Below are 22,783 nucleotides of genomic sequence, written 5' to 3' on the forward strand. Positions count from 1 at the left end.
TAATAAGTCGAAATACCTTTGGATCTGAGTGTTGGGGTGTTGTAGAGCCCAGATTTACTGTCTTTTTGATGTTACATTGCATATTAGCCATGGATCTACTCTTGTTGTGCATCTTTTAGCCTTATTTCCCTTATTCATGAGGTTGTGCACGTAAAGTTGGAAACTTTACGTGGTAACACAGCTTATTGGACCCAGATCTATCATTTGCATGTGTTGGATCCAGGAGAAATCGAGTAAAAATCTGTTGCATGGCGGCGACTCGGCGAGTCGGAAGAACGACTCGACGAGTCGGGTCGCGAGTCCCGAGTTCTTCAGTTTCATCAGTGTCGAGTGGACGAGGTGAGTTAGGGAGTGGACTCAGCGAGTTGAGAGTAGACTCAGTAATGGAGGGACTCGGCGAGTTTGTTCATACAACTCGGCGAGTCCAAGGCAATCTTCTTGGGGATCAAGAACAACTCGTCGAGTCTGTTCATCCGACTCGGCGAGTCGGATGAAGATCATCTGAGTTCTTGGATCCAGAGGGCACTCGTCGAGTCGATGCCACACTCGACGAGTATCAGCGTGTAAGAGTTGAGAGGAGAGTCTAGGACTCGGCGAGTTGGGTATCCCGACTCGGCGAGTCAGCCCTGAGTAAGTTGACTTTGACCAAGGGTAAAAAGAGTCATTTTACCCCGAGTGTAGTGTTAGTGATTGATTGAGTGTGTTTATGGATTGTAGCCGAGGAGATTCAGGAGCAGCAGCCGTTAGTTTTCCGAGCCACACACTCATCCGCTAGCTTACGAGGTGAGTTTCCTTCCAGTAGGGGCGGGTCTAAGGCCACAATGCCGGCCCGTCCAGTTAGTAGTAGTTTCCGGACTTCGGTTCGATGTAGTAGCTAGTATGTTTGATGCCTTCGTGGTTCAGACATAATTCATGCGCTATGTGTTATGTGTTTTATGTTCCGAGCTACGGCCCGATGCAGTATGCAGTATATTTGTTATGATATGCTAAGCTATGCTCAATCAGTTCCGGACTTCGGTCCGATGCAGGGGACACGATCCCAGTCAGTTCCGGACTCCGGTCCGATGCAGTTAGTTCCGGACTTTGGTCCGATGCAGCTAGTTCCGGACTTTGGTCCGATGCAGGGGACACGATCCCAGTCAGTTCCGGACTCCGGTCCGATGCAGTTAGTTCCGGACTCTGGTCCGATGCAGCTAGTTCCGGACTTCGGTCCGATGCAGTTTCCGGGCCTCGGCCCGATGCAGTGGGCAAGGCCCAATATGTGTTTATATGTTTTGTATGGTATGTGGTAATTTGGGGGAGCTCACTAAGCTTCGTGCTTACAGTTTCAGTTTTGGTTTCAGGTACTTCCGCAAGCAAAGGGAAGAGCTCGGGGTGACGGCATCGCACACACCACCGCCTCAGCTTCAGTCTGGGATTGATTTAGTTGTTGATTTAATGTAGTATGATACAGTTTCCGCACAGTACCTTATTATATTTTTGGACATATCACGCATGGTTTATTTATATGATACTCTGATTATAGTTTTGATTATATTAAAAACAAAAAATTTTGGGTCGTATTTTTGGTCGTTTCACTCTTAATGAGATCTTCAATTCTCGTTTAGATTGTGTTGGCTAAAAATCGATCGATCTAAAATTTGATTTCCGAGTTGTGCATTGCTATGCTAAATCTTAGAAAAATCATAACTTCCTCATACGAAGTCAAATTTGGACGTTCTTTTTACGCACACTCTCGGTTTAAAGTCTACTACGACTTTCATTTAGATTGCTAAGGCTAAAAAGTAATTTATCAAAAATTCATTTTTTTTACATTACACAGCTCTGTGTCGGTTTAGTCGTAAAACTTCGACATGTCATAACTTCTTCGTTATAAATCGGATTTCAGGATTCCTTATATTCTCAAAATCCTTGTTACGACTATGTAACACCCCGATTATTAAATATATAAAATAGATAAAATTAATATGAATAGTAACCCTAAAATCCATAATATTTTGTGAGGTGTTGGTTTTCGGAAGCCAAAATGATATAATTTGGGTTTTCAGGGGTTAAAGTGTGATTCAGGATTTATTTTGTAAAGATTTTCAGAAATCAGGGGGTGTTTAGTAATTATTAGACTTAAATTTGAAGGATTATGGAATGTTGAAGGTTAAACGGTAACTTGTGGGACTTGGATTGAAATGAATTATTAAGGAAGGGGGCTATTTGGTAAATAACGAATTTAAGTAGATAAGAATTTGGAAGGAGGGGCTAGGAGTGTAATTATGGACTATGTCTTGAAATTGACGGGCATGAACCCGCCACCCCCTTCACACACACACACACACACACACACACACACACACACACACATATATATATATATATATATATATATATATATATATATATATATATAACCCTAAACCAAGCTAACACTTCAGCCACCACCCACCCTTATGCCTCCTTCACCGGCGCCGCCACCACCCTATTTTCCGATCAGCGAAAGGCTGCCAGCGACCACAGGACTGCCGCCGGACGTAAAATGATGCATTGACGCCGTTTAGTGTCGCTGCTACCGTCTCATCTGTGTCTTCTTCTTCTTCTTCTGCCATCTGTCGCCATCTCCCTACGGTTGCTCAACCCATCGGTGTTTTCGTCATCGACAAAGACATGGACGACGTAGCAATCGTCCGAGGAACCAACACCCGTAGCCGCTGCTATTTTCGTTGCTTGCTGTCACCGTCGCCGCCTCGTTGCTAGTTTATTCCGTCAAGGTGTGCGTCCATCGCCACCCTCTTCATCTCTTCCTCTGTCCCATCATCAGTTTCGACCTGCCGCCGCTACCATCACAAACTGCCACTGTTGCCGCCAATTCGTGAGTATGTTGTCGCCATCGTATGCCACCAGGAGGGTGGTTGGGTGCTTGCAAACAGAAGTGTGGATGGGTGTGTTTCTGTTGTTAGTGTGTTTGTGTGTATATTGTCGTTTGGCCGGAAAATCGAGAACAACCACCACCACCATCGTGAGGTGGTGGCTGCCACTATCTACCACCGTCAGCTACCACATGGGTGCTTGTGTGTGTGTATGTTTATCTATTAGTGTGTGTGTGTGTGTTTATTTTTGGGTTAAAGCATTGCAAATTGTAACTAGTGAATAATACAATAAAGAAAACTCATAACCACCACCGTAAGGTGGTGGCCGCCGCCACCAGCCGCCGTGTTGGGTGGCGGTGTGCCTTGTTTGTGTTTTGATTCGTTTGGGATGCTTGGACAAAATGAGCTAGAACCATAACCACCACCGTAAGGTGGTGGCCGCCCCCGTGAGCCGCCGTTGACAACCACTACCTGAGGTGGTAGTGGGTGGTACCCACCTAATGAAACACTAGTGGGCCTAATAAAACCCAGTGGGCCTAATGAAACCCTAACTGATCCAAAGACTTGGCTATTGGGCCTAATTGCGTTGTGATTGGGTTGAAAACCCTAATTAGGGTTTAGAAAACCCTAATTTTTGAATTATTGGTTTGGACCTATCGGGACCCATATATAGGGCTATTGGAATGGAATTATGTATTAAGCCCAATCACACCATATGATTTATTTAGTAGAGTGATGTATTTAATGGATTAAGTCCTTAATGGGTTAAGTGAGAAACACTTAACCCTACTCATCATTTAATGTGAAAACCCTAATTTCCCTTGGGCTTTAAGTTGGCCTTTCTATTGGGCTTTGGTGATTGGGTTATTGATGAGGCATCCAAGAACAATCATATGGACTAAGAATTTATGGATGTGCTTTACGGTAAGGCCCATGTGAGGGTTTGGGCCCAATTTGGAAAATTGGGCCATAGATGGGCCATAATTGGGCCTTTATGATTATGAGATATTGGGTTATTAGAAATGTCAAATGTATTGACTGGACTAAATGGTTGGGCCTTAGTATAAGACCATGTAAACGTTTGGGCCCAATTTGGAAAGTTGGGCCATATGTTGGGCTTTGACTCATAGTTGACTTTTGGGCCTTGGGCTTGAGTCAAGCTAAGTTGGGGGTAGAGTAGTCTTTTACCCCAAACATAGACTTATGGATATGTGTTGGAACCTAATTACTGATTGGGTGTTATTTTGATGATTGACAGTTCGGGAATCTATCATCAACAACTAGAGTTTTGTCCACGGGACTTCAGCAGTGCGAGGCGAGTTACCTTCCAGTAGAGGTGGGTCTAAGGCACCAATGCCTACCTACCATTAGGTGATTATGTTTGAGATGATTGTCTTTGTGATAATTATCTAGTTTGCCACTGTTTGATATGCTTTATGTGTTAGGATGCTATGATATATCTGTTAGTAGTAGTAGGGGTGAAATAGTCCTTCGGTACCGGTTGAAAGATACGGAAGGGGTAGACAGTACCCATGCATGCCTAGCAATATACGATATGTTATTATGTGGTAGTGGTAGGGGTGAAATAGTGTCCGGAACCGGTTGAGATAAACCGGAGGGTAGGTCGAGCACCCATATATGCCTTACAGGCGTAGGTTGGGCACCCCGGTATGCCTAACAGGGGTAAGTTGAACACACCGGTATGCTTAAGATGGTAGGTCGGACACCCAGATATGCCTGACAAGGGTAGGTCGGGCACCCCGGTATGCCTGGAAATATGTTATTGTATGTTGTGTGGTATGATGGGGAAAACTCACTAAGCTTCATGCTTACGGTTTATAGTTTTGGTTTCAGGTACTACATTTTCAAAGAAAAGGAGCCGGCTTGATCGCAACACATCACACTATGTTTTCCGCATATGAGATCTTTGAGATTACACTATGATATTATTTTATGTTAACATGTTTTGATTATTGACACTTTGGTTTTGACATAAAATGTTCTTATGGATGTTTCTATATTAATTGGTTATATAATAACTTAATTAAAAATGAAATTTTTTGTCTTGAATTTTGGGATGTTACAGACTACTTCAACTTTTCTTTAAAGATATCGATCTATATATTATTTTATTTTTGACGTATATTTTTATTTTTATTTTATTATATCGTTATAAGCACAAATATTGCATATAATCACATAAATCACATAAATCAAATAATACTCAAATAATTCATCTTCATTACTTCAAAGTAGGTTACAATTGGCGACTCTAACTATTACATCATATTGTTAATGTTTAGCCTAGAAAAACAGGTGTTACAACCACCACTGCTTATCTATACCACCAATACATGTCAAAATCACCACCACCTTAGTTCAAACCCCATGAACAATCTGATCCTCTCCGCCACCACCAACCTTTATCAAGAAGACGAATCGACGAAGAGCTAGAGGGTTTTGTGCCATTGGTCATTTGAAAACAGCAAAGACTAAAGACTCCAATCGCATCAATCACATTACATCCTTAGAGTCCCTTGTTCATTTCAAGACCCGGAAGGGCAATTCACTAACGGAAACCCTATCGCCACCCTTCATATTCTCCTCCGACTTGATTGTTGATGCAAGTGGCGTTGAAAACCGAGTTTGATGCCTACAATTTGTGAAAGGGAGGTCCAATGCTATCTTCCTCATCAAACCCTAGCTCGCTGCCTCCTTTGCATATCTATTTGACTTCGTCGATGTCGTATCTCATTATCGGAACCTTAGCATTATCCGGTGGTGGGTTAGGGAGGGTTGAGGATGATAACATGCTTTTTTCCTCTTTTGTTTAATTTTAAATAAAAAAATATAACAAAAAAAATAATAAATGACAAATCTATCATTTAAAAAAAATTCAAAGTAAATTGAAACAAAGTCCTGAGAGAATAAAAATTTGGACCGATGTTACAAACCTAATCTTTTTTTTTACCAAAATTTTTCACATACTCTTTTAAGTAGTTAAACGCCTCTTGTCAAAAACTCACTATTTCACAAAATTGCCCCCTTAACCTAATAAAACTTAGGGGTGAAAAAAACCGAACTCGAAAACCCAAAAACCGACAAAACCGAAACCGAAAACCGAAACAAAACTCAAACCATTGGCTTTGGGTTTAAATCTTTGTAAAAACCGAAAAATAAGTTTTGGAACCGACCCATAAAACCAAACCAACCCAACCCATCGGGTTTGAAACCGATTAAAAACCTAACATCTAATCTCGTTCTCGCTCCTCGCTGAACCTCAAGCCGACGACAAGCCCTCAAACTCTCACCTCGTTCTCTCATGGATCAGGCATAGCCTCGCACTCTCGCAGTGTCGCACTGTGCACCGCCGTTTCACCCCACGTCCGCAGAAGCCAGAAGGAACAAGGAAGGTAGCAAAATCGACAAGCAATTGAAGTGTGAAGTTCTAAGGCAGCGAAGTTCTTCGACACATTTGTCACTCAGAAGTTATCAGGCAGCGAAATCGACAAGTAAGCACCTTATTTTCTTAGTTCTAAGTTCTCAATCTCATTTCCATCTTGAATAGCTGTGATTCTGTGATTCAACTTCGAAATCGACAAGAAATGCAACTTCTTTTCACTTCCATTTTGTGATTCAATTTCGAATTTCTTTTGTTGATTAGGCTTCTTTTCTTAGTTCTTAGATGTATCCTATAGTATGTAGACTGATTATTTGAATTGGTGACCTGCTAGTGTTACTGATTCTGTTACATCTATAGTATTTTCTTACTATCAATCGTCAAGTTCAAGTTCTTCCCTGGAATTCTGTTATGTGATTTCTTATACTTTCATTGATAATGCTACTGATTTACTAATTGTGTTTAATATACATGTTTTAATGTTTAACTTTTGAATTGTTATGTTGACAATAGATGCTACTGATTAGTGATTTCCTCCTAGTGTTTTTTGAATGATGTTCTTAAGATGCTTATATGGGAAGCCCTTTTTGGTCATTTTACACATATAACAGGTGCATATTAATCGCTAGTTATTTTACTTGTAGATATTCAACAACCAAACGACGGCGCAGCCATGGCATGTGCGAATTGGATACACTTTCACGCTACCTTCCCAACTACTAGCCATCGGCGGGACACTCTTTCGTCAAGCTTCAGTCTAGCCACTTCCTCCTCCGGCAAGCCGATATACTCTTCAAATTACCAATACAGACCTCCAGCCGTCGCCGTCCAAGCTCAAGCCAAGCGAGGCTTCTCAATGAAAAAGGAAGAGGAAACAGCTTCAGGTAAAACATCTTCTCTCATTGCTCATTTATACCGATAAAATTTCTTCTATCTCCAGATACGCTGTTAGGTCTTAAATTTAGTAACCGCATAAGTTTGACTTTTCAAAATCAAACTCGTAATTCTCAAATCACCGTATAACTTCCTTCTAACTGCTAGTACATCACAGCGGCTGATATGCAATTTGAAGCTCCGCTCAGGATTGTGCTGTATCCAGACCCTATACTGAGGGCAAAGAACAAGCTCGTTGCTACATTCGATGATAACTTAAAGAAATTAGTAGACGAAATGTTTGATGTAATGTACAAGTAAGTGTTCTTCCCTCATTTATCTGCAGTGATTGTTTCATTTTCATTTTTTAGGCTTATAGGAAATGTTGTTATTTACAGGAGTTGTTGGCTTCCTTGTCCACAGAACTGATGGAATCGGGCTCTCAGCACCCCAAGTTGGAATTAATGTTCAACTTATGGTGTTTAATCCGGTTGGTGAGCGAGGTGAAGGAGAAGAAATTGTTCTTGTAAATCCACGTGTCACAAGATATTCTAAAAAGTTGGCTCCTTTTACAGAAGGATGCTTATCTTTTCCAGGCATCAATGCTGATGTGGTGGTATTGTAAATTTATAATAACATATTACTTTTCCTACACTTTCATGTGTTTGACCTTTGACTGACTTTTTACGATTTTACAGAGGCCAGAAGCTGTTAAGGTTGATGCACAAGACATAACCGGTGAAAAGTTTTCAGTTGGCTTATCAGGCCTCCCTGCACGGGTTTTTCAACATGAATTTGATCATTTAGAGGCAAGTTAAAACTTAAAACAACATTTTTACAAATTTAGTTTCTAAACTTACTTATTTATATTTGTACGCTACAGGGTGTTCTCTTCTTTGACAGAATGACTGCACAAGTTGTTGATAGCATCCGTACACAACTACAGGTTAGTAATTATTGTTAACCAAGAGGGTTAAAGACGGATGATGTGGCAGTGACATGGCGTATGCTGTTCAAATGGCATCCATGTGGACCTTTCTTGTGATTGATTTTGTGACATGAAACAGGAGCTGGAACAAAAGTATGAGGATAGGACCGGATTGTCAAGCCCTGAAAAAATAGAAACCCGCAAAAGATGGAAGGCGGCTGCTGGATTTGGACGATCTTGATTTGATTGTTGCCATTATGGTAGTAGTGTTTGTATACTTTATGCTAGTTTTACATTTTTTTTGTTACATTTAAGCAACATCACGTAAGCTCTTTTTAAAGCTGGAATCTAAAGTATGCTGTTATTTTGTTTTGAACAATATGATACACATTAACTAAAGGGGTATGTCATAACTAATTACTAATGTTGTTTATAGTGTTATGACCTTAATAAAGTATGGTGTGCTATGACAAGTTTTACCGGTTTTGGGTAATGTAAGTCGGAGGAGGATGAATTTTCAGACTTTTTCGAATATCTTCTAATAAAATAGGAAGTCCTTTGGTCTGCAATTTGCTAATGGGAAGCTACTAGACCTTGCCTTTGGTGACTTGCTCTCCATTGAAATGAATAAATGTCGATTTATTTGTTCTTTGTAAGATGATGTTGAACCAAATTATTGGAGATGTAGATAACACTGACATTGTCACAACATACCGTTGTATCTTTTGTGACAAGAATAGATAGCCCAAGTAGAAGATTATGTATCCAACATGTTTTAGATGACATTTGCTATGACTCAGTATTCGGACACAAAATAAGATGATCACTGAGATGTTGGCTTGTCTTTTGGCGGACCGGGAAAAGATTATCACCGAGAAAAATACAATATTTGAACATCTGACCCAATTTGCATCAATATAGGGTATGAGTTTGGAATATCAAGATTTTTAATTAGTGATGTGGTAGTCCATTGTGCCACAAGTATAATGTAATATATGTTTGAGGGTAGTTATGTATATCTAGTCATGAGCGAGGGTGGTGTGAATCAACCGTGATCCAAACACTTTTAACAAATTTCAAATTCTAATCCCAAGTCACCCTTTTGATTTGGTAGGCTTCCCTAACTCTTGGCGCCCAGCTTTGATTTGGTATATTTCTTGTAGATTGTCTTATTTCATGGTTCTCTAGACAACAATACAATGTCATGTACTCCAGGGTTGAACCTGAGTATCGTACTTGGCCCATACGGTCATTGGAACTTGGTGGACTTGCGATCTTCTCTTAGAGCTTCACATGCATATGAACACAAATACCATTATCTGCCGCGACAATGCGTCCAACATTTATCTCAACGACAATCATATCCAACATCATTGCACAAAGCATGTGGAGCCCACGTATACTTTGTAAATTTTTTGTGTCTATGATAGTCGGGTCCTTCACGCGCCAACCCGGTTTCAGTATATCGATATCTTTACCAAAAGCCTTCCGCAATATGACACAAGTTTTATCATGTTTTCAGTCTAGTCTAAATGTTCGATCATGTATAGAATCAAGTTGGAGGGGGAGGGGGGCATTAATTTTTCTTTGGATCGTAAACAAGTGAAACAAAAAACTACACACTCATTATTCAAGTACCTACCATAACCTTTTACATTCTTTTTAACTTTGCTTTGGGTAACTAGAATATGGAATATGTATTTTTTTTTATATGTAGAAATGTTCAATGAAAATTTAAGATGTATAAAATATAAAAGTTAAAAGTTAAAAGCATTAAAAAACAACTTAAAGTAGTTTTTGGATTATACATGTCAAAAGTTTCAAACTCATATTGTTGAACAAATATGTTTCTTTAAACTAAAAGTTTCAAACTCATATTGTTGAACAAATATGTTTCTTTAACTGGGTTTCTCCTTAATAGCAAAAAACTCCTAAAAGCTCTTAAGTTGTGTATGTCGGACTAACTTAAAATATAACTTCTAGTTAAAAATGACAAAAAAAATCCAAAAAGCTCGTTGCCTAATATTACTCTAAGGTTGTGTGTCTCAGACTAACTGAAACTATAACATTTAGCTGAAAAACTAGTTTTTACTTAATAAGCTAATTGATAATTAATAAAATAATAACTTTTGATACAAACTATAGATAAATTAAATGGAAATATAAAATATAAAAGTACATAAAACATTTCAGAAAAATAATTAAAAATTAACGTTATATGTGGGAAAGAATTATCAAATTCATTAAATAACTAAAATAAATAATAAAACTTCTATAAAAATAAAGAGAGTGTTGGCGAGAGCTTAGCTGGATAAGGATAATTAGATAATTGTAGTTTGTTGTGTAAATATTATCAGATCCTATAATAGCTGATAAATAGTTATTTTATTTGTTGTATAAGTACTCTAAGATCCGATCAATGAAATACATTGAAAAACTTCTCCCATCTCTCTCTCTGATCTTTAAAACCACATGGTATCAGAGCGTAAGAGATCCTGAACCATCGCATTAAATCCACGTATTGAAAACCCCTAAAATCACCGAACCAGCGAAGCATCATGGGAACAAACGATAACTCTTCCGGTTCCTCCGTGATTGTCCAGAATGTCCAGGACACACCATTCCCCACAGGTGTTACCCTTGACGACACAAATTACCCGCTGTGGTCGCAGTTGATGGAGATGAGGATCGGAGCTCGTAAGAAATCCGGTTTCCTCACCAACGCATCCGCGAAACCTACCACTAACGACAAGGCAATTGAAACATGGGTCACCGACAACAATAGGGTCAAGAGCTGGCTCATTGACTCGATGAACCAAAACCTAATGCGCCGATTCATACGTCTCCAAACGGCTGTAGAAATATGGGAGGCGGTGAAGAAGACGTTTTACAATGGGTTTGACGAAACCCAGCTCTTTGAACTAAATCGCAGGTCCTTCACAACCCGACAGAATGGTAGAAGCCTACCCACATACTACAATGAATTGATCAACATATTTCAAGAGATTGATGCCCGTTTGGTGACTGAAGAAGCGATTATGGTTGAGACGGTGGCAGTAAACAAAACCCTATCTCGGTTTAGGGTCCACATCTTCCTAGCCGGATTAGATCAAGAATTCAATCAGGCAAAGAGTGAAATTATGAGGAAGGATCCAGCTTTGGATCTCGATACCTCATATGCTTACATCCGTAAGGACTACACTCAGCGACAGTCCATGGAAGAATCCAAGCCAGAATCGGATAGCATAGTCCACATGGCTGCACGAAATCGGAATCAAAACAAAGGAAAGAACAACAAAGGGAACACGTTCACATGTACCTACTGTGGTGAAGATGGACATTCAAAAGCAAAGTGTTATGAGCTCATAGGCTACTCGGAATGGTGAGATTTCACCAAGAAACCAAGGAAGAAGATTGGTCAAGCGGTTGTGGTTAAGTCTCCCCAGACTAAGGAAACAACAACACCCATGGCAGCTCACACTTCGGCAAATACGGGTATGTCATACACTACTAAAATTGATCAAAGTGATAAATGGATTATTGATACAGGAGCTACCGATCATATGACAAATGATCTATCCAAATTAACTACACATCACACTCTAAAACAAACAAATATCCGAACTGCAAGTGGTGAAATAGAACCAGTGATTGGTAAGGGTACAGTAAAAGTCACGGATTCTATGGATTTGGATTTTGTCCTTGTAGTCCCTTCTCTATCATCAAACTTATTGTTCGTTAGTCAAATCACTGAAGCTCTAAACTGTTATGTTATATTTTGGAAACATGACTGTGTATTTCAGGACTTGGTAACTCACCGGACTCTTGGTTGTGGTACTATACGTGGCAGGTTGTATTACCTTGAAGAAAATCATCAAAGTCAAGCGTATCATGCAGGGGTAGCTCAAGTAAATAAGTTTGTTGCAATGCTTTGGCATCGAAGACTAGGGCATTTATATTTCACGTACCTTAGAAAACTTAAACCTAATTTGTTTTTGAATGAAATGGATGATGATTTTAAGTGTGGTGTTTGTGAGTTGGCCAAAAACAAGAAAATTTCTTATTCATCAAGTGATAATAAATCTACCATTCCTTTTATGAAGATTCATTCGGATGTATGGGGGCCTGCCCAAGTACTTACTCCTAATGGTGCTAAGTATTTTGTAACTTTCATTGATGAATGTACACGTATGGTGTGGGTATCACTCCTTAAAACCAAAGGAGAAGTAGTAAAAGCTTTTAAAGAACTATACCATATGATTAAAACTGTATACCGAGCGGAAATTCATATACTCCAATCTGACAATGGAGGAGAGTATATAAATTACCAGATGAAAACATTTTGCAAAGAAAAGTTGATTCACCATCAAACTTCTTATGCAAGATCACCACAGCAAAATGGCCTTGCCGAGAGACGAAACAAGCAACTACTGGAAATTGTTAGAGCTTCCCTCTTTGACATGGAAGTTCCTCGGAAGTTTTGGGGTGAGTCATTGAGATCCGCAGCGTACCTTGTCAATCGCACACCATCCAGGGTATTGGAATTCAAGACACCACTGCAAACACTACGTGAACTAACCGAGATACAAATCAATGAAGGTCTTGAGCCTCGAATATTTGGTTGCACAACTTATGTAGATCAAAACTTAGGGAAGTTAGAACCAAGATTTGTCCGGTGCATGTTCCTCGGGTATGCGGATGCCAAGAAAGGCTACCGGTGCTTTGACCCAGTTGAAAACAAAGTCCATGTTACACGTGACGTAGCATTTCATGAAACCATTCCATTTTTTGGTCATGCATGCTCTCTTCAGGGGGAGAGACAAGAAAAAGGGAAAAAATACATGACGTATTGGAAATGTGTAACATAGAACATGTAGTGCTTGGTGTCAATGTCGAGGAAAAAGGCAATGGAGACTCAGCACATGACAACACAACACATGCTCACGTTGATACGTCTAGTACCAGTACCGAGCCACAGTCCAGTACCCAAGTCGAGTTACCAGATCTGGAAGGAAGGGAAGATGAACCAGAACCGGAAATCCCGGAATCGGAGGTGAGAAACACTACTAACAGTCCAGAGGTTGACCCCGACCCTGGTTATTTTGAACCTATTTTGCAGGATATTAATGAGGATGAGGAGGCTGGAAGTGAACGAAGGTACCCTATGAGAAATAATCGGAACCAACCTAAGAAGCAATATGTACCAGATTTGAAGACAAATGCAAAGTATCCAATCGGAAACTTTGTTTCTCATCACCGACGGTCGGATACACATACACTAAGAGTCGAACGTATTTCAACTATCAACATTCCAAGAGATGTACAAGAAGCCCTTAAAGACGAAAAATGGAAGAAAGCAATGAATGAATAAATGGAGGCACTACAAAATAATGAAACGTGGGAATTAGTGAATTTGCCAAAAAAAAATAAAAAGACTGTTGGGTGCAGGTGGATTTATAATGTAAAGCTTGATGAAAAGGGCAATATAGATCGGTACAAGGCTAGGCTCGTAGCCAAGCGGTACACACATAAATATGGTATTGATTATGGGGACACATTTGCACCAGTGGCAAAGATGAACACTATCCGAATCCTAATATCTATTGTTGCAAACAGAGACTGGCCTTGAAACAATTTGATGTAAAAAACGCTTTCTTAAACGAATACTTGGAGGAAGAAGTGTACATGGATCCGCCACTAGGAATTGTGAGTAATGGAAAAGTATGTAAACTAAAAAGGGTATTGTATAGGTTGAAACAATCTCCAAGAGCATGGTTTGGAAGATTCTCCGCCTTCATGAAGAAAATCGGATTCAAACAGAGTGATGCGGACCACACACTCTTTGTCAAGGGTGGAGGACAGAAAGTGACAACACTCATAATGTATGTAGATGATATGGTGATTACTGGGAATGACCCTGAAGAAATATCAAATTTACAAAAAGTTCTCGCCACTGAATTTGAACTAAAAGACCTCGGACACCTTAAGTACTTCTTAGGTATCGAGGTTTCACGATCTAAAGCTGGAATAAATATGTGTCAATGGAAGTATGTCTTGGATCTACTAACAGAAACGGGAATGCTAGATTGTAAACCGGTAAATACCCCTATCGAAACTAACCATAATCTTTCTATTATGGAAAACCAGGTGCCGGCTAACAAAGAGAGGTATCAAAAATTGGTGGGTAAACTCATTTATCTAGCTCACACTAGGCCGGATATTGCCTATGTTGTGAGTGTTGTTAGCCGGTTTATGCATGCTCCGGGTGAAGAACACATGAATGTTGTACATAGGATATTAAGATATCTTAAGGCGTCTCCTGGAAAGGGATTGTTTTTTGGAAAAAACGCTCAACAGAATACCGAATTGGAGGTGGTTGGATACACAGATGTCGATTGGGGTGGAGATAGGATGGATGGCAAGTCAACCTCAGGATACTTCACGTTTGTGGGGGTAGTTTAGTGACTTGGAGAAGTAAAAAACAAAAGGTGGTAGCTAGATTAAGTGCGGAAGCTGAATTTCGTGGAATGGTACATGGAATATATGAACTATTGTGGATAAGAAGAATATTGCTAGATCTGGGTATATACTTGAGTAAGCCTATGTTACTATATTGTGATAATGAATCTGCAGTCAAGATTGCAAACAACCCAGTACAACATGAGTGAACGAAGCATGTGGAGATTGATAGACACTTCATTAAAGATCATCTTGAGAAAAGAACGGTGGAATTGCCACATGTAGCATCAAAAGAGCAGTTGGCTGACATGTTGACTAAAGTTGTGCGTGGGAAGATTTTCGAAAGCTCTCTGGACAAGCTGGGAATGATAGATATCCATTCTCCATCTTGAGGGGGAGTGTTGGCGAGAGCTTAGCTGGATAAGGATAATTAGATAATTGTAGTTTGTTGTGTAAATATTATCAGATCCTAGAATAGTTGATAGATAGTTATTTTTTTTGTTGTATAAGTACTGTAAGATCCGATCAATGAAATACATTGAAAAACTTCTCCCATCTCTCTCTCTGATCTCTAAAACCACAGAGAGACCTTGTTGTATAAGACACTAAAAGTTTATATATTTGGTAGTATTTATATAAAAACCCTTGACAATAAAAAAAGTTAATTATTTAAAAAAGATAATACAACTCCAAATTTTGTTTTCAAATGTTTTGGAACAAAAAGTTAAAAGCTACGGATGTTTAATTAGTTAGAAATATAGAAAAAGAAAACTTGAATTTGGGTTTATAAGTAATAGTGAAAGGTTGCGAAAAAACTATAACTTTGTTTTATGAGTAAAAGACAAATCTATCATTAATCATTTAAATGTTTTCTCAAGAAATAACAAAAAGTTAAACACTATAAATTCCACTATGAAAATCGAAGTTGGGCCGGATTGGGCTACGATTTCCATGTCTTGGGTTACAATTTTATGATTTTATGAACTATGCATCAAATAAAGGTATGGATATCAATATTACATAGGAGATATCAATAACAAAAACATTGTTAGTTTAGTGGGTAATGTGCATGCCTTACTTCACCTGAGTCATGAGTCACGAGCTAAGCCTCCCTTTCATCTTTTCTTGTAATTTTTGCATATTTCATGAAAATTGCAGCCCAATAAACTGTTTCTAAGTCAGCTAGCATTTCATCGCAACCCAATCCGGTCCAAGTGTGAGTCTTCTAATAAGTCATTAATACTTTATCCCAACCTAAAAGAAGAAAATGGTAGTCAAATAAGCTATTTCTTTGGCAGGTAAATTTTTTTTGCCAATGATAAAAGGATGTCACTTAGGCGTCACATTATCTTTTACATTTTCTTACAAAATTTACCTACCAACTAAGGTGTGTTAAATGGTTTTACCTATGATTCTTTAAAATTCTTTTTTTTAATAAAAACCATACTAAAATTAAAAATAACGTGAAGTTCAAATTTACATTAAAAACCTAAAAAAAAAAACATGAAGTGAAGAAAAAAAAACCTAGAAAACGAACATAACATCCAAATTCCAGTTGCATTTGTGCTTATATTTTTCATGAATCGAAGCTTTTACCAATTTAATCGCTTCCTGATCTTCGGGGTCGAGGTGACTCACATCTTGCATCAACAACGAATATTCTGTGAGTCAGACCGTTTCAGTAGTATGTTTCTCCAAAGTTGTATTCAATTGTGTCATCATTTCATCCGATCTAGTTGACCGCTCTGTTCTAACCGAAGAATTTGACAATGAAGCTTTTTTTTTTTTTTTTCTTTTTCCTCGAGCTTTTGCTTTGTCCCTTCCCATGGGGCGAGGAGGCAGACGTATTCCTTCGATGTCGTCGTTATGATCGTTAAGATCAAGGCCAATGTGACCATCCGATGATATTTTTGTGAGTTCGAATATGAAGATGTTCGGCTTTTTTTTTTGGCAGATTAACATTTAGCAATGTTTTCATGTGTTGCAAACTCCTTCCGCCTAATGTTTCTTTTGATAACTTCTCACATATTAATGAACTTAAAAGACTTCGACATGTCATCTTGGAATGTCGCATGTGTTTTTTCGTTCCAATGTGTCACGAGTTTGTTAATAAGATTCCATTTCAAGTTACATTGTTCAAACGTCCGATAATCTGGGTATCGACCCATACCAATACAAAACCGCTCTGTAACATGTAACCAAAATTGATCACGCTTTTGAACATTTCCCTTGTTGCTATCTTTTGATATGTTGACCCATGCCTTTGCTAGTTCCGTCTCTTCTTTTTGAGTCCATCTTCTCGAATCAACATTCTCTTTTTTTGGTTGTGGTTGTTCTTCGAGCTTGGAATCAAAAAGTGTTTTAGTTACGGGTATGAAAGGCGGTTGAAATTAAAATTAGAATTGGGTTTGGGTTTGAGTTTGTGATGTTGTTTGGGTGGTAGGGATAGGGGTGCCAATTTATGACACGACACATAAAAATACACGACACGAAACGAAATTGAAACAAAACTAAAATATCCGTGTTCGTGTTATGTTCATTTTAACTGTACAAAACACGATATTGTGTCGTGTCGTGTCGTTTTCGTGTTCAAAATTCGACACAAATTGACACGATTTAGCAGTTATTTATCGTGTTTTTCGTGTCTGTCGTGTTATATTTAACAAAGTATTCATAAAATAAACTTGCTTTTAGTATATGTTATATTTGTCATGCCGTGTCATGTTTGTCGTTTTTTAATTCGTTCGTTTTCGTGTTAGTTAAAAAAACACGACATCGTGTCGTGTCGTGTTCATGTTACATAAAATTTTATCGTGTCGTGTCGTGTCAGACAGAAACACGAAACGATAGCACGATTTGCCACCCCTAGGTAGGGATTTGAATTGAAATTGTTGTGACATTTGGAATTGTGAATAATATCTTGGAACACCGCTTACAAACGCTTGGTTTTGAGATGGATATATTTGTGGTCGGAAAGGTGGTGATGATGCCAGATCGTAACCGAAAAAAGAAAATTGGTTGGAAGCATTTTGGGTTGAAGCATCTGGGTTGGAAGAGTTTGGGGTCTTGGAAGACATTTTGATTATGTGTGTGTTTTGAAATATGTGTGTGTTTTCAAATTAAAGGTAAATGAATATATATAGTGGTAAATTCATAGATTAAAAGAAATAAATGAAACGGTAATAAATCCAACGCCGGCCAACATTCATTTTCTTCCAACGTTTAAATTGTTCAATTTCACCATCTGTGGGTTTCGATCATCAGTATCTCATCGGCGGTAAAATGGGGGTAAGATGCGGTGTTTACCGGCGGTAAAGGTGTCCACGTCGGACTACTGTCGATAAAACACAATCCACAACGATTAGCCTTAGCATTTTAGCGCAACCCAATAAAAAAGATTCAAATCCCAATCAACTTAGATTTTCATTACTATTTTTGTAATTAAGGGTGTGTCCGACAGAGAGCGTTTGAGTGCTTCTAGCTTCTAGTGTTTGATAAAACGCTCCGTTTTGAACAGTATGTCCCGTTCGATACTATAAACTTCTAGTGTTTAGTTTAAACAACACTTTCTAAATCCAAATGCTATTTCATGTAGCGTTTAACAAAATGTTACAAGTTTCAAGCTATCAACTAATTTCACGGAACACGCGCTAACGAAGCCCAATTTGTCTTCGACCATCTCCGAACCACGATATCCTATTTAATTTATAAAAAAGTGTTTTTATTTATACAAACAGCAAACCAAATAAAACTTTGGAAGATTAGTGTTGTAGACATTATCAATTTAGAGGAATGTCCAAAACAACAATCGATGTTCAGCAAATCCCTTTTGACTTTGACTCATTTATTATCCATTTATCAGGACACCAATGAACGCGGGTTTATCCAATATTTTACGTGTATTTATTGATACAATCAGCGTATAAAGAGTGAAGGGTGTTAATGATTTGAATTAAAGGTAGCAATGGAAAGTTCAGTAATAAAAGAAGCACCCTCATCCAACCGTTATAAACTTTGATCCCAGTAAGATCAACGGCTACAAAGCCTTTTACAGCAACATTAATACCAAGGCCACCATTCAACAACTTCCACGTGCATCCTCGGGGCCACACCAGCCAACGTATACGGACCTCTAAAGTCGCACCTAAATCCAATTTCATAAAACCATTTCAAGTCCGCCCTGCAACAAATCACGAAAGGGGAAAAACCATCTAGCTGCATCCCGAGAAGATCCACAGAGATTATTGAGTCGCACTCGTACATGGTTAAACCTTGTAAGAAAAATCTCTGAAGCATCATAGACACCGGCTTTACCTTCTCGCTGTAAGGAACGATTGCAATTTTTTTGAGGTTTTTTGCTCTGGCGTTGAATTTGATCGGCGTTTTTGCAGATTCATCTTCATTTAGCTACTACATCATACAGGTGTGTTTTGTAATTCTTGTATGTTTTTTTGGATTCAGTTTCTTGTTTATTTTGTGATTTTGGGGATGGATCGGAACTTTGACTTTGATTTTAAAAGTGAGAAAGTCATGAAACGTTCAAGCTCTAATTGTACATCGGACCTCAGAAATTTTGGAACCTTATTTTGGCAAGAAACGGTTTTCCGTTCAATTTTTACTAAACCCTCGTTAGTGGATCACTTTTAGTTTTAGCTTTTTGAATGTAAAAACCCTAACGTCAGTTTTAGGGTAACGATACGCCGTTGGATGTGGGTGTTTAGAAATTTAAGAACAGGTCGTCAAGCTCCAGCAGCTAGGCAATAGATCTATGAAGGATCTGGAAAAGTTGGGAAGGAAATTTACCTTCAAAGAACGAAGAATGTATAGATCCCGACTTATTGTTTCTTTGCTTTTCCTCCGACGGTTGCGTATAAAAAGATTATAGTTTGTAGCTACTAGTTTGCAAATCAAGCGATAAATAGGTAGGTTTGTCATGAAAAAAATGCAGCTGGAGCTTGGAAGCGCTTATAGAGAGAAGTCTGAGTCATTTATTAGAAAACAAGGTAGGTGTTAGAAATGAAAAGCTTATATACACAAACATGGATACCAAAGGAAGTACTTCTGATTGACATTAATTAATCTGTATCCTGCCTTGTTTCTTCCTGTATAGAAATTGGTCGACATGGGTCTTGCCCTTGATCATCTCTTACATATCTATGTAGTGAATCTTTTTAGGTGCATGAATATGGATGCAAAAAGTAGTTACTGGACACCCTAGGCAACTGGAATGTATAATTAATGATGTATTTTGTCAATGTGACAGTTTGTATGATGAATGCTTTGAGTTGCTAAAGCCTGTGATGTTTCGTGTTTATACAGCTTCTCATTATTTTATTAGAAAATGAGCTTTTTTCCTAGGGAAGTAGAGAGAGAAAATTGAGCAACAAAGGAGAGTGCATAGCTGTCTGATTGTTTAGAAGAGCATTAATTTTGCTGTAAGGTTACATTTATCAACAAAGGAGACTAAATTTTTTTAGTGTTAGTTGAATGAATATCTTAAATGCTCTCCAGTAATCACAGAATATGAGAATCTTGTTGATAAAAAGATTTCTGATATTTGTATGGTAACATATTTGTTGTGGTTGTGAAGTTGATATTATCTGATGAGATGTGTGTTATACAGATTAGAGGTGTTTTATAACATGAGTGGTGCTTAAGCATTATAAAATCACATCCCCCCAAGTCGGTATCCCAGAAGATGGCTTCTGTTGGAATGGCTCCACTGACAGCTGAAAAAGTTGATGGTGATTCAATGTTTGTTGACAAACTGCCTGAGGAAATCAATGAAATGAAAATCCGAGATGACAAGGTGGAAAAGGTTTGTCTTTTTTAAGACTTTTTTTTTTATATGTGCATCTTGAATTCTGACATACATAAATGATAAACCTATCCTGTTGTAGGAAATGGAGGCAACTGTGGTGGATGGAAATGGCACTGAAACTGGTCACATTATCGTTACTACCATTGGAGGTAGAAATGGTCAACCCAAACAGGTAAAATCATGAAATGTGAATCAGTTTTTGTATTTATATGATATAAATTTGGTTGAGTTTTTAAATGTTTCAGACAATAAGCTATATGGCAGAGCGTGTGGTAGGGCAGGGTTCTTTTGGAATTGTGTTTCAGGTAATAAATAAATAGTTAATAGTAAATAGTTTATAAAGGAAAGAAAAGATGTATGATGTTGTGGGAATGGGAATTGAACTTGTGCAGGCCAAGTGCTTAGAGACTGGAGAAGCTGTTGCAATTAAAAAAGTATTGCAAGATAAACGATACAAGAATCGGGAACTGCAGACAATGAGACTTCTTGATCATCCAAATGTTGTTTCACTCAAACACTGCTTCTTTTCAACAACAGACAAAGATGAGCTTTATCTGAATTTGGTTCTAGAGTATGTACCTGAGACAGCTTATCGTGTAGCAAGACACTACAGCAAGGCAAATCAAAGAATGCCCATGATTTATGTCAAACTATACACGTATCAGGTATATTAAAATTAATTAAAAATCCCGTCTTCCTAAAAAGTTATGTGTTATGTATTATGTTGTAATGTGGTTTGGTTTGTTTTTCAGATTTTCAGAGCACTTGCATATATTCATGCAATCGGTGTGTGTCACCGTGACATCAAGCCTCAAAATCTTCTGGTGAATCCGCATACTCACCAGCTCAAACTCTGCGATTTTGGGAGCGCAAAAGTTCTGGTAATATAATATATTAATATGTTTGTTTGGTCATAAAAATTGATTTTGGATTTAATTATATTGTAACAAACAGGTGAAAGGGGAACCAAATATATCGTATATCTGTTCACGATATTACCGAGCACCTGAACTCATATTCGGGGCGACTGAATACACAACCGCAATTGATGTCTGGTCAGTCGGCTGTGTTCTTGCTGAACTCCTTCTAGGACAGGTTCTTTCTCTTTCTCTTTCTTTGTCACTTTAATCTTTATTACTTCACATCCTAATTTTTTTTTTTTTTTTTACAATATCTTTTTGTGCCTTTTTCTAGCCCTTATTCCCCGGTGAGAGCGGAGTTGACCAACTTGTAGAGATCATTAAGGCAAGTTTTTATTTTTTCTTCTTTTTATGAAATATTGAGGTTTTTTATTTTAATTTTTGAATTATGTTATGTGTGTAGGTTCTTGGTACACCAACTCGTGAAGAGATCAAATGCATGAATCCAAACTACACGGAATTTAAGTTCCCACAAATCAAAGCTCACCCCTGGCACAAAGTGAGTTTTATTTTATTTTATATTTTATATATAGAAGCCCAATTTGGGGTTTGCTTTATAAGTTTATAAATGTGTGATGTGTAGATTTTTCACAAGCGGACACCTCCAGAGGCTGTAGATCTTGTTTCTAGACTCCTCCAGTATTCTCCCAACTTGAGGTGTACTGCTGTAAGTGCATGCATATCTTATCTTCTTCCTTTTTTGTTTTGTTTATTATTTATTCTAGTTTCATGGATTAATAAATTGAACAAACAAATCAAAACAGTTGGAGGCATGCATTCACCCGTTCTTTAACGAACTTCGTGATCCAAGCACCCGTCTTCCAAACGGCCGCCCCTTGCCACCGCTCTTCAACTTCAAGCCTCAAGGTTAGTTCTGTCTGTTTTTTGTTAACTTTTCATTGCGATGGAATTCCTCCCTCCTTCATAACTAGAGGTTGATATAATAAATTAATTGATATGACAGAGCTAAAAGGGGCATCTTTGGAACTTCTGGCTAAATTGATACCTGAACATGCTCGGAAACAGTGTTCCTTCCTTGGCTTCTAAGTTGCAACCAATCACTTGCGTTGCGGGCCTGCCTAATTTATTGTTTGTCCTCAGCCTCAGATATAGCAAGCAAGCAACTGTGGTTTATTAATGTTTATGTTTGGTTTTTTGTTGAACCTGATTGCTTTTGTATTTTGTATTTTGTATTTTCTGCATATCATATGCATATGCATATGCATATGGTGAAACTTATGTAGACCTATCTGTATGGAGTATGGAGTATGAAGTATGATTTATATGCAAAAATCTATTGTGGTTGCTTATTAGATTCAATGTTTTAAAGAGTGGTTTGTGAACACCTAATTTTAGACAAAATTGCAAAAATGGTCCCTGTGGTATGCAAAATTTTGGGGTTTTAGTCCAAACCCCGAGTTTTTTTGGATCCATGGTTCTGTTGGAGTGGTTTGTATGTGCTTTTGGTTCTTGGACTTAACTCCTGTTAAATCAGATCTTTTAAGCCCCCTCATGTGCCTCACA

The 22,783-nt window shown here is 38.3% G+C and overlaps 3 protein-coding genes across 4 annotated transcripts; all 3 read left to right on the forward strand.

Annotated features, from left to right (window-relative positions):
• Positions 1-6,102: 6,102 nt before the first annotated feature.
• PDF1B (peptide deformylase 1B) lies at positions 6,103-8,483 on the forward strand. Its single transcript, XM_078980993.1, has 7 exons — positions 6,103-6,370; positions 6,903-7,142; positions 7,310-7,448; positions 7,555-7,747; positions 7,830-7,940; positions 8,015-8,077; positions 8,199-8,483. The coding sequence occupies exons 2-7, from the start codon at positions 6,932-6,934 to the stop codon at positions 8,298-8,300; spliced, it is 819 nt and encodes a 272-aa protein (XP_078837119.1). The 5' UTR covers positions 6,103-6,370; positions 6,903-6,931; the 3' UTR covers positions 8,301-8,483.
• Positions 8,484-10,617: 2,134 nt separating this feature from the next.
• LOC145030271 (uncharacterized) lies at positions 10,618-11,445 on the forward strand. Its single transcript, XM_078978665.1, has one exon. It carries the CDS (start codon positions 10,618-10,620, stop codon positions 11,443-11,445), a length of 828 nt encoding a protein of 275 aa, XP_078834791.1.
• A 7,172-nt stretch (positions 11,446-18,617) lies between these two features.
• Positions 18,618-22,443, forward strand: SK13 (shaggy-like kinase 13). Of its 2 annotated transcripts, none has more exons than XM_078980995.1 (13): positions 18,618-18,841; positions 18,910-18,941; positions 20,142-20,336; positions 20,419-20,511; positions 20,585-20,644; positions 20,732-21,004; positions 21,092-21,220; positions 21,294-21,434; positions 21,534-21,584; positions 21,663-21,758; positions 21,843-21,926; positions 22,024-22,126; positions 22,224-22,443. In XM_078980995.1, the coding sequence occupies exons 3-13, from the start codon at positions 20,217-20,219 to the stop codon at positions 22,304-22,306; spliced, it is 1,233 nt and encodes a 410-aa protein (XP_078837121.1). In that variant the 5' UTR covers positions 18,618-18,841; positions 18,910-18,941; positions 20,142-20,216; the 3' UTR covers positions 22,307-22,443. The 2 variants fall into 2 exon arrangements, with proteins under 2 accessions (XP_078837121.1, XP_078837122.1); XM_078980996.1 differs by having other exon boundaries at positions 18,703-18,841; positions 20,142-20,327.
• The last annotated feature ends 340 nt before the right edge of the window (positions 22,444-22,783 follow it).

Source organism: Lactuca saligna, chromosome 2 (assembly GCF_052625555.1).
Source record: "Lactuca saligna cultivar CGN05327 chromosome 2, ASM5262555v1, whole genome shotgun sequence".
Taxonomy (NCBI): domain Eukaryota; kingdom Viridiplantae; phylum Streptophyta; class Magnoliopsida; order Asterales; family Asteraceae; genus Lactuca; species Lactuca saligna.

What these genes read in the sequence shown, in the direction of transcription:
- PDF1B (XM_078980993.1), top strand. Translation starts at nt 6,932, where the DNA reads ATGGCATGTGCGAATTGGATACACTTTCACGCTACCTTCCCAACTACT. An exon ending in GGAAGAGGAAACAGCTTCAG is followed by an intron (nt 7,143 to 7,309) that starts GTAAAACATCTT and finishes AGTACATCACAG; the next exon opens with CGGCTGATATGCAATTTGAA. An exon ending in GCATCCGTACACAACTACAG is followed by an intron (nt 8,078 to 8,198) that starts GTTAGTAATTAT and finishes GACATGAAACAG; the next exon opens with GAGCTGGAACAAAAGTATGA.
- SK13 (XM_078980995.1), top strand. Translation starts at nt 20,217, where the DNA reads ATGGCTTCTGTTGGAATGGCTCCACTGACAGCTGAAAAAGTTGATGGT. An exon ending in CTTTTGGAATTGTGTTTCAG is followed by an intron (nt 20,645 to 20,731) that starts GTAATAAATAAA and finishes GAACTTGTGCAG; the next exon opens with GCCAAGTGCTTAGAGACTGG. An exon ending in AACTTGTAGAGATCATTAAG is followed by an intron (nt 21,585 to 21,662) that starts GCAAGTTTTTAT and finishes TTATGTGTGTAG; the next exon opens with GTTCTTGGTACACCAACTCG.
- LOC145030271 (XM_078978665.1), top strand. Translation starts at nt 10,618, where the DNA reads ATGGGAACAAACGATAACTCTTCCGGTTCCTCCGTGATTGTCCAGAAT.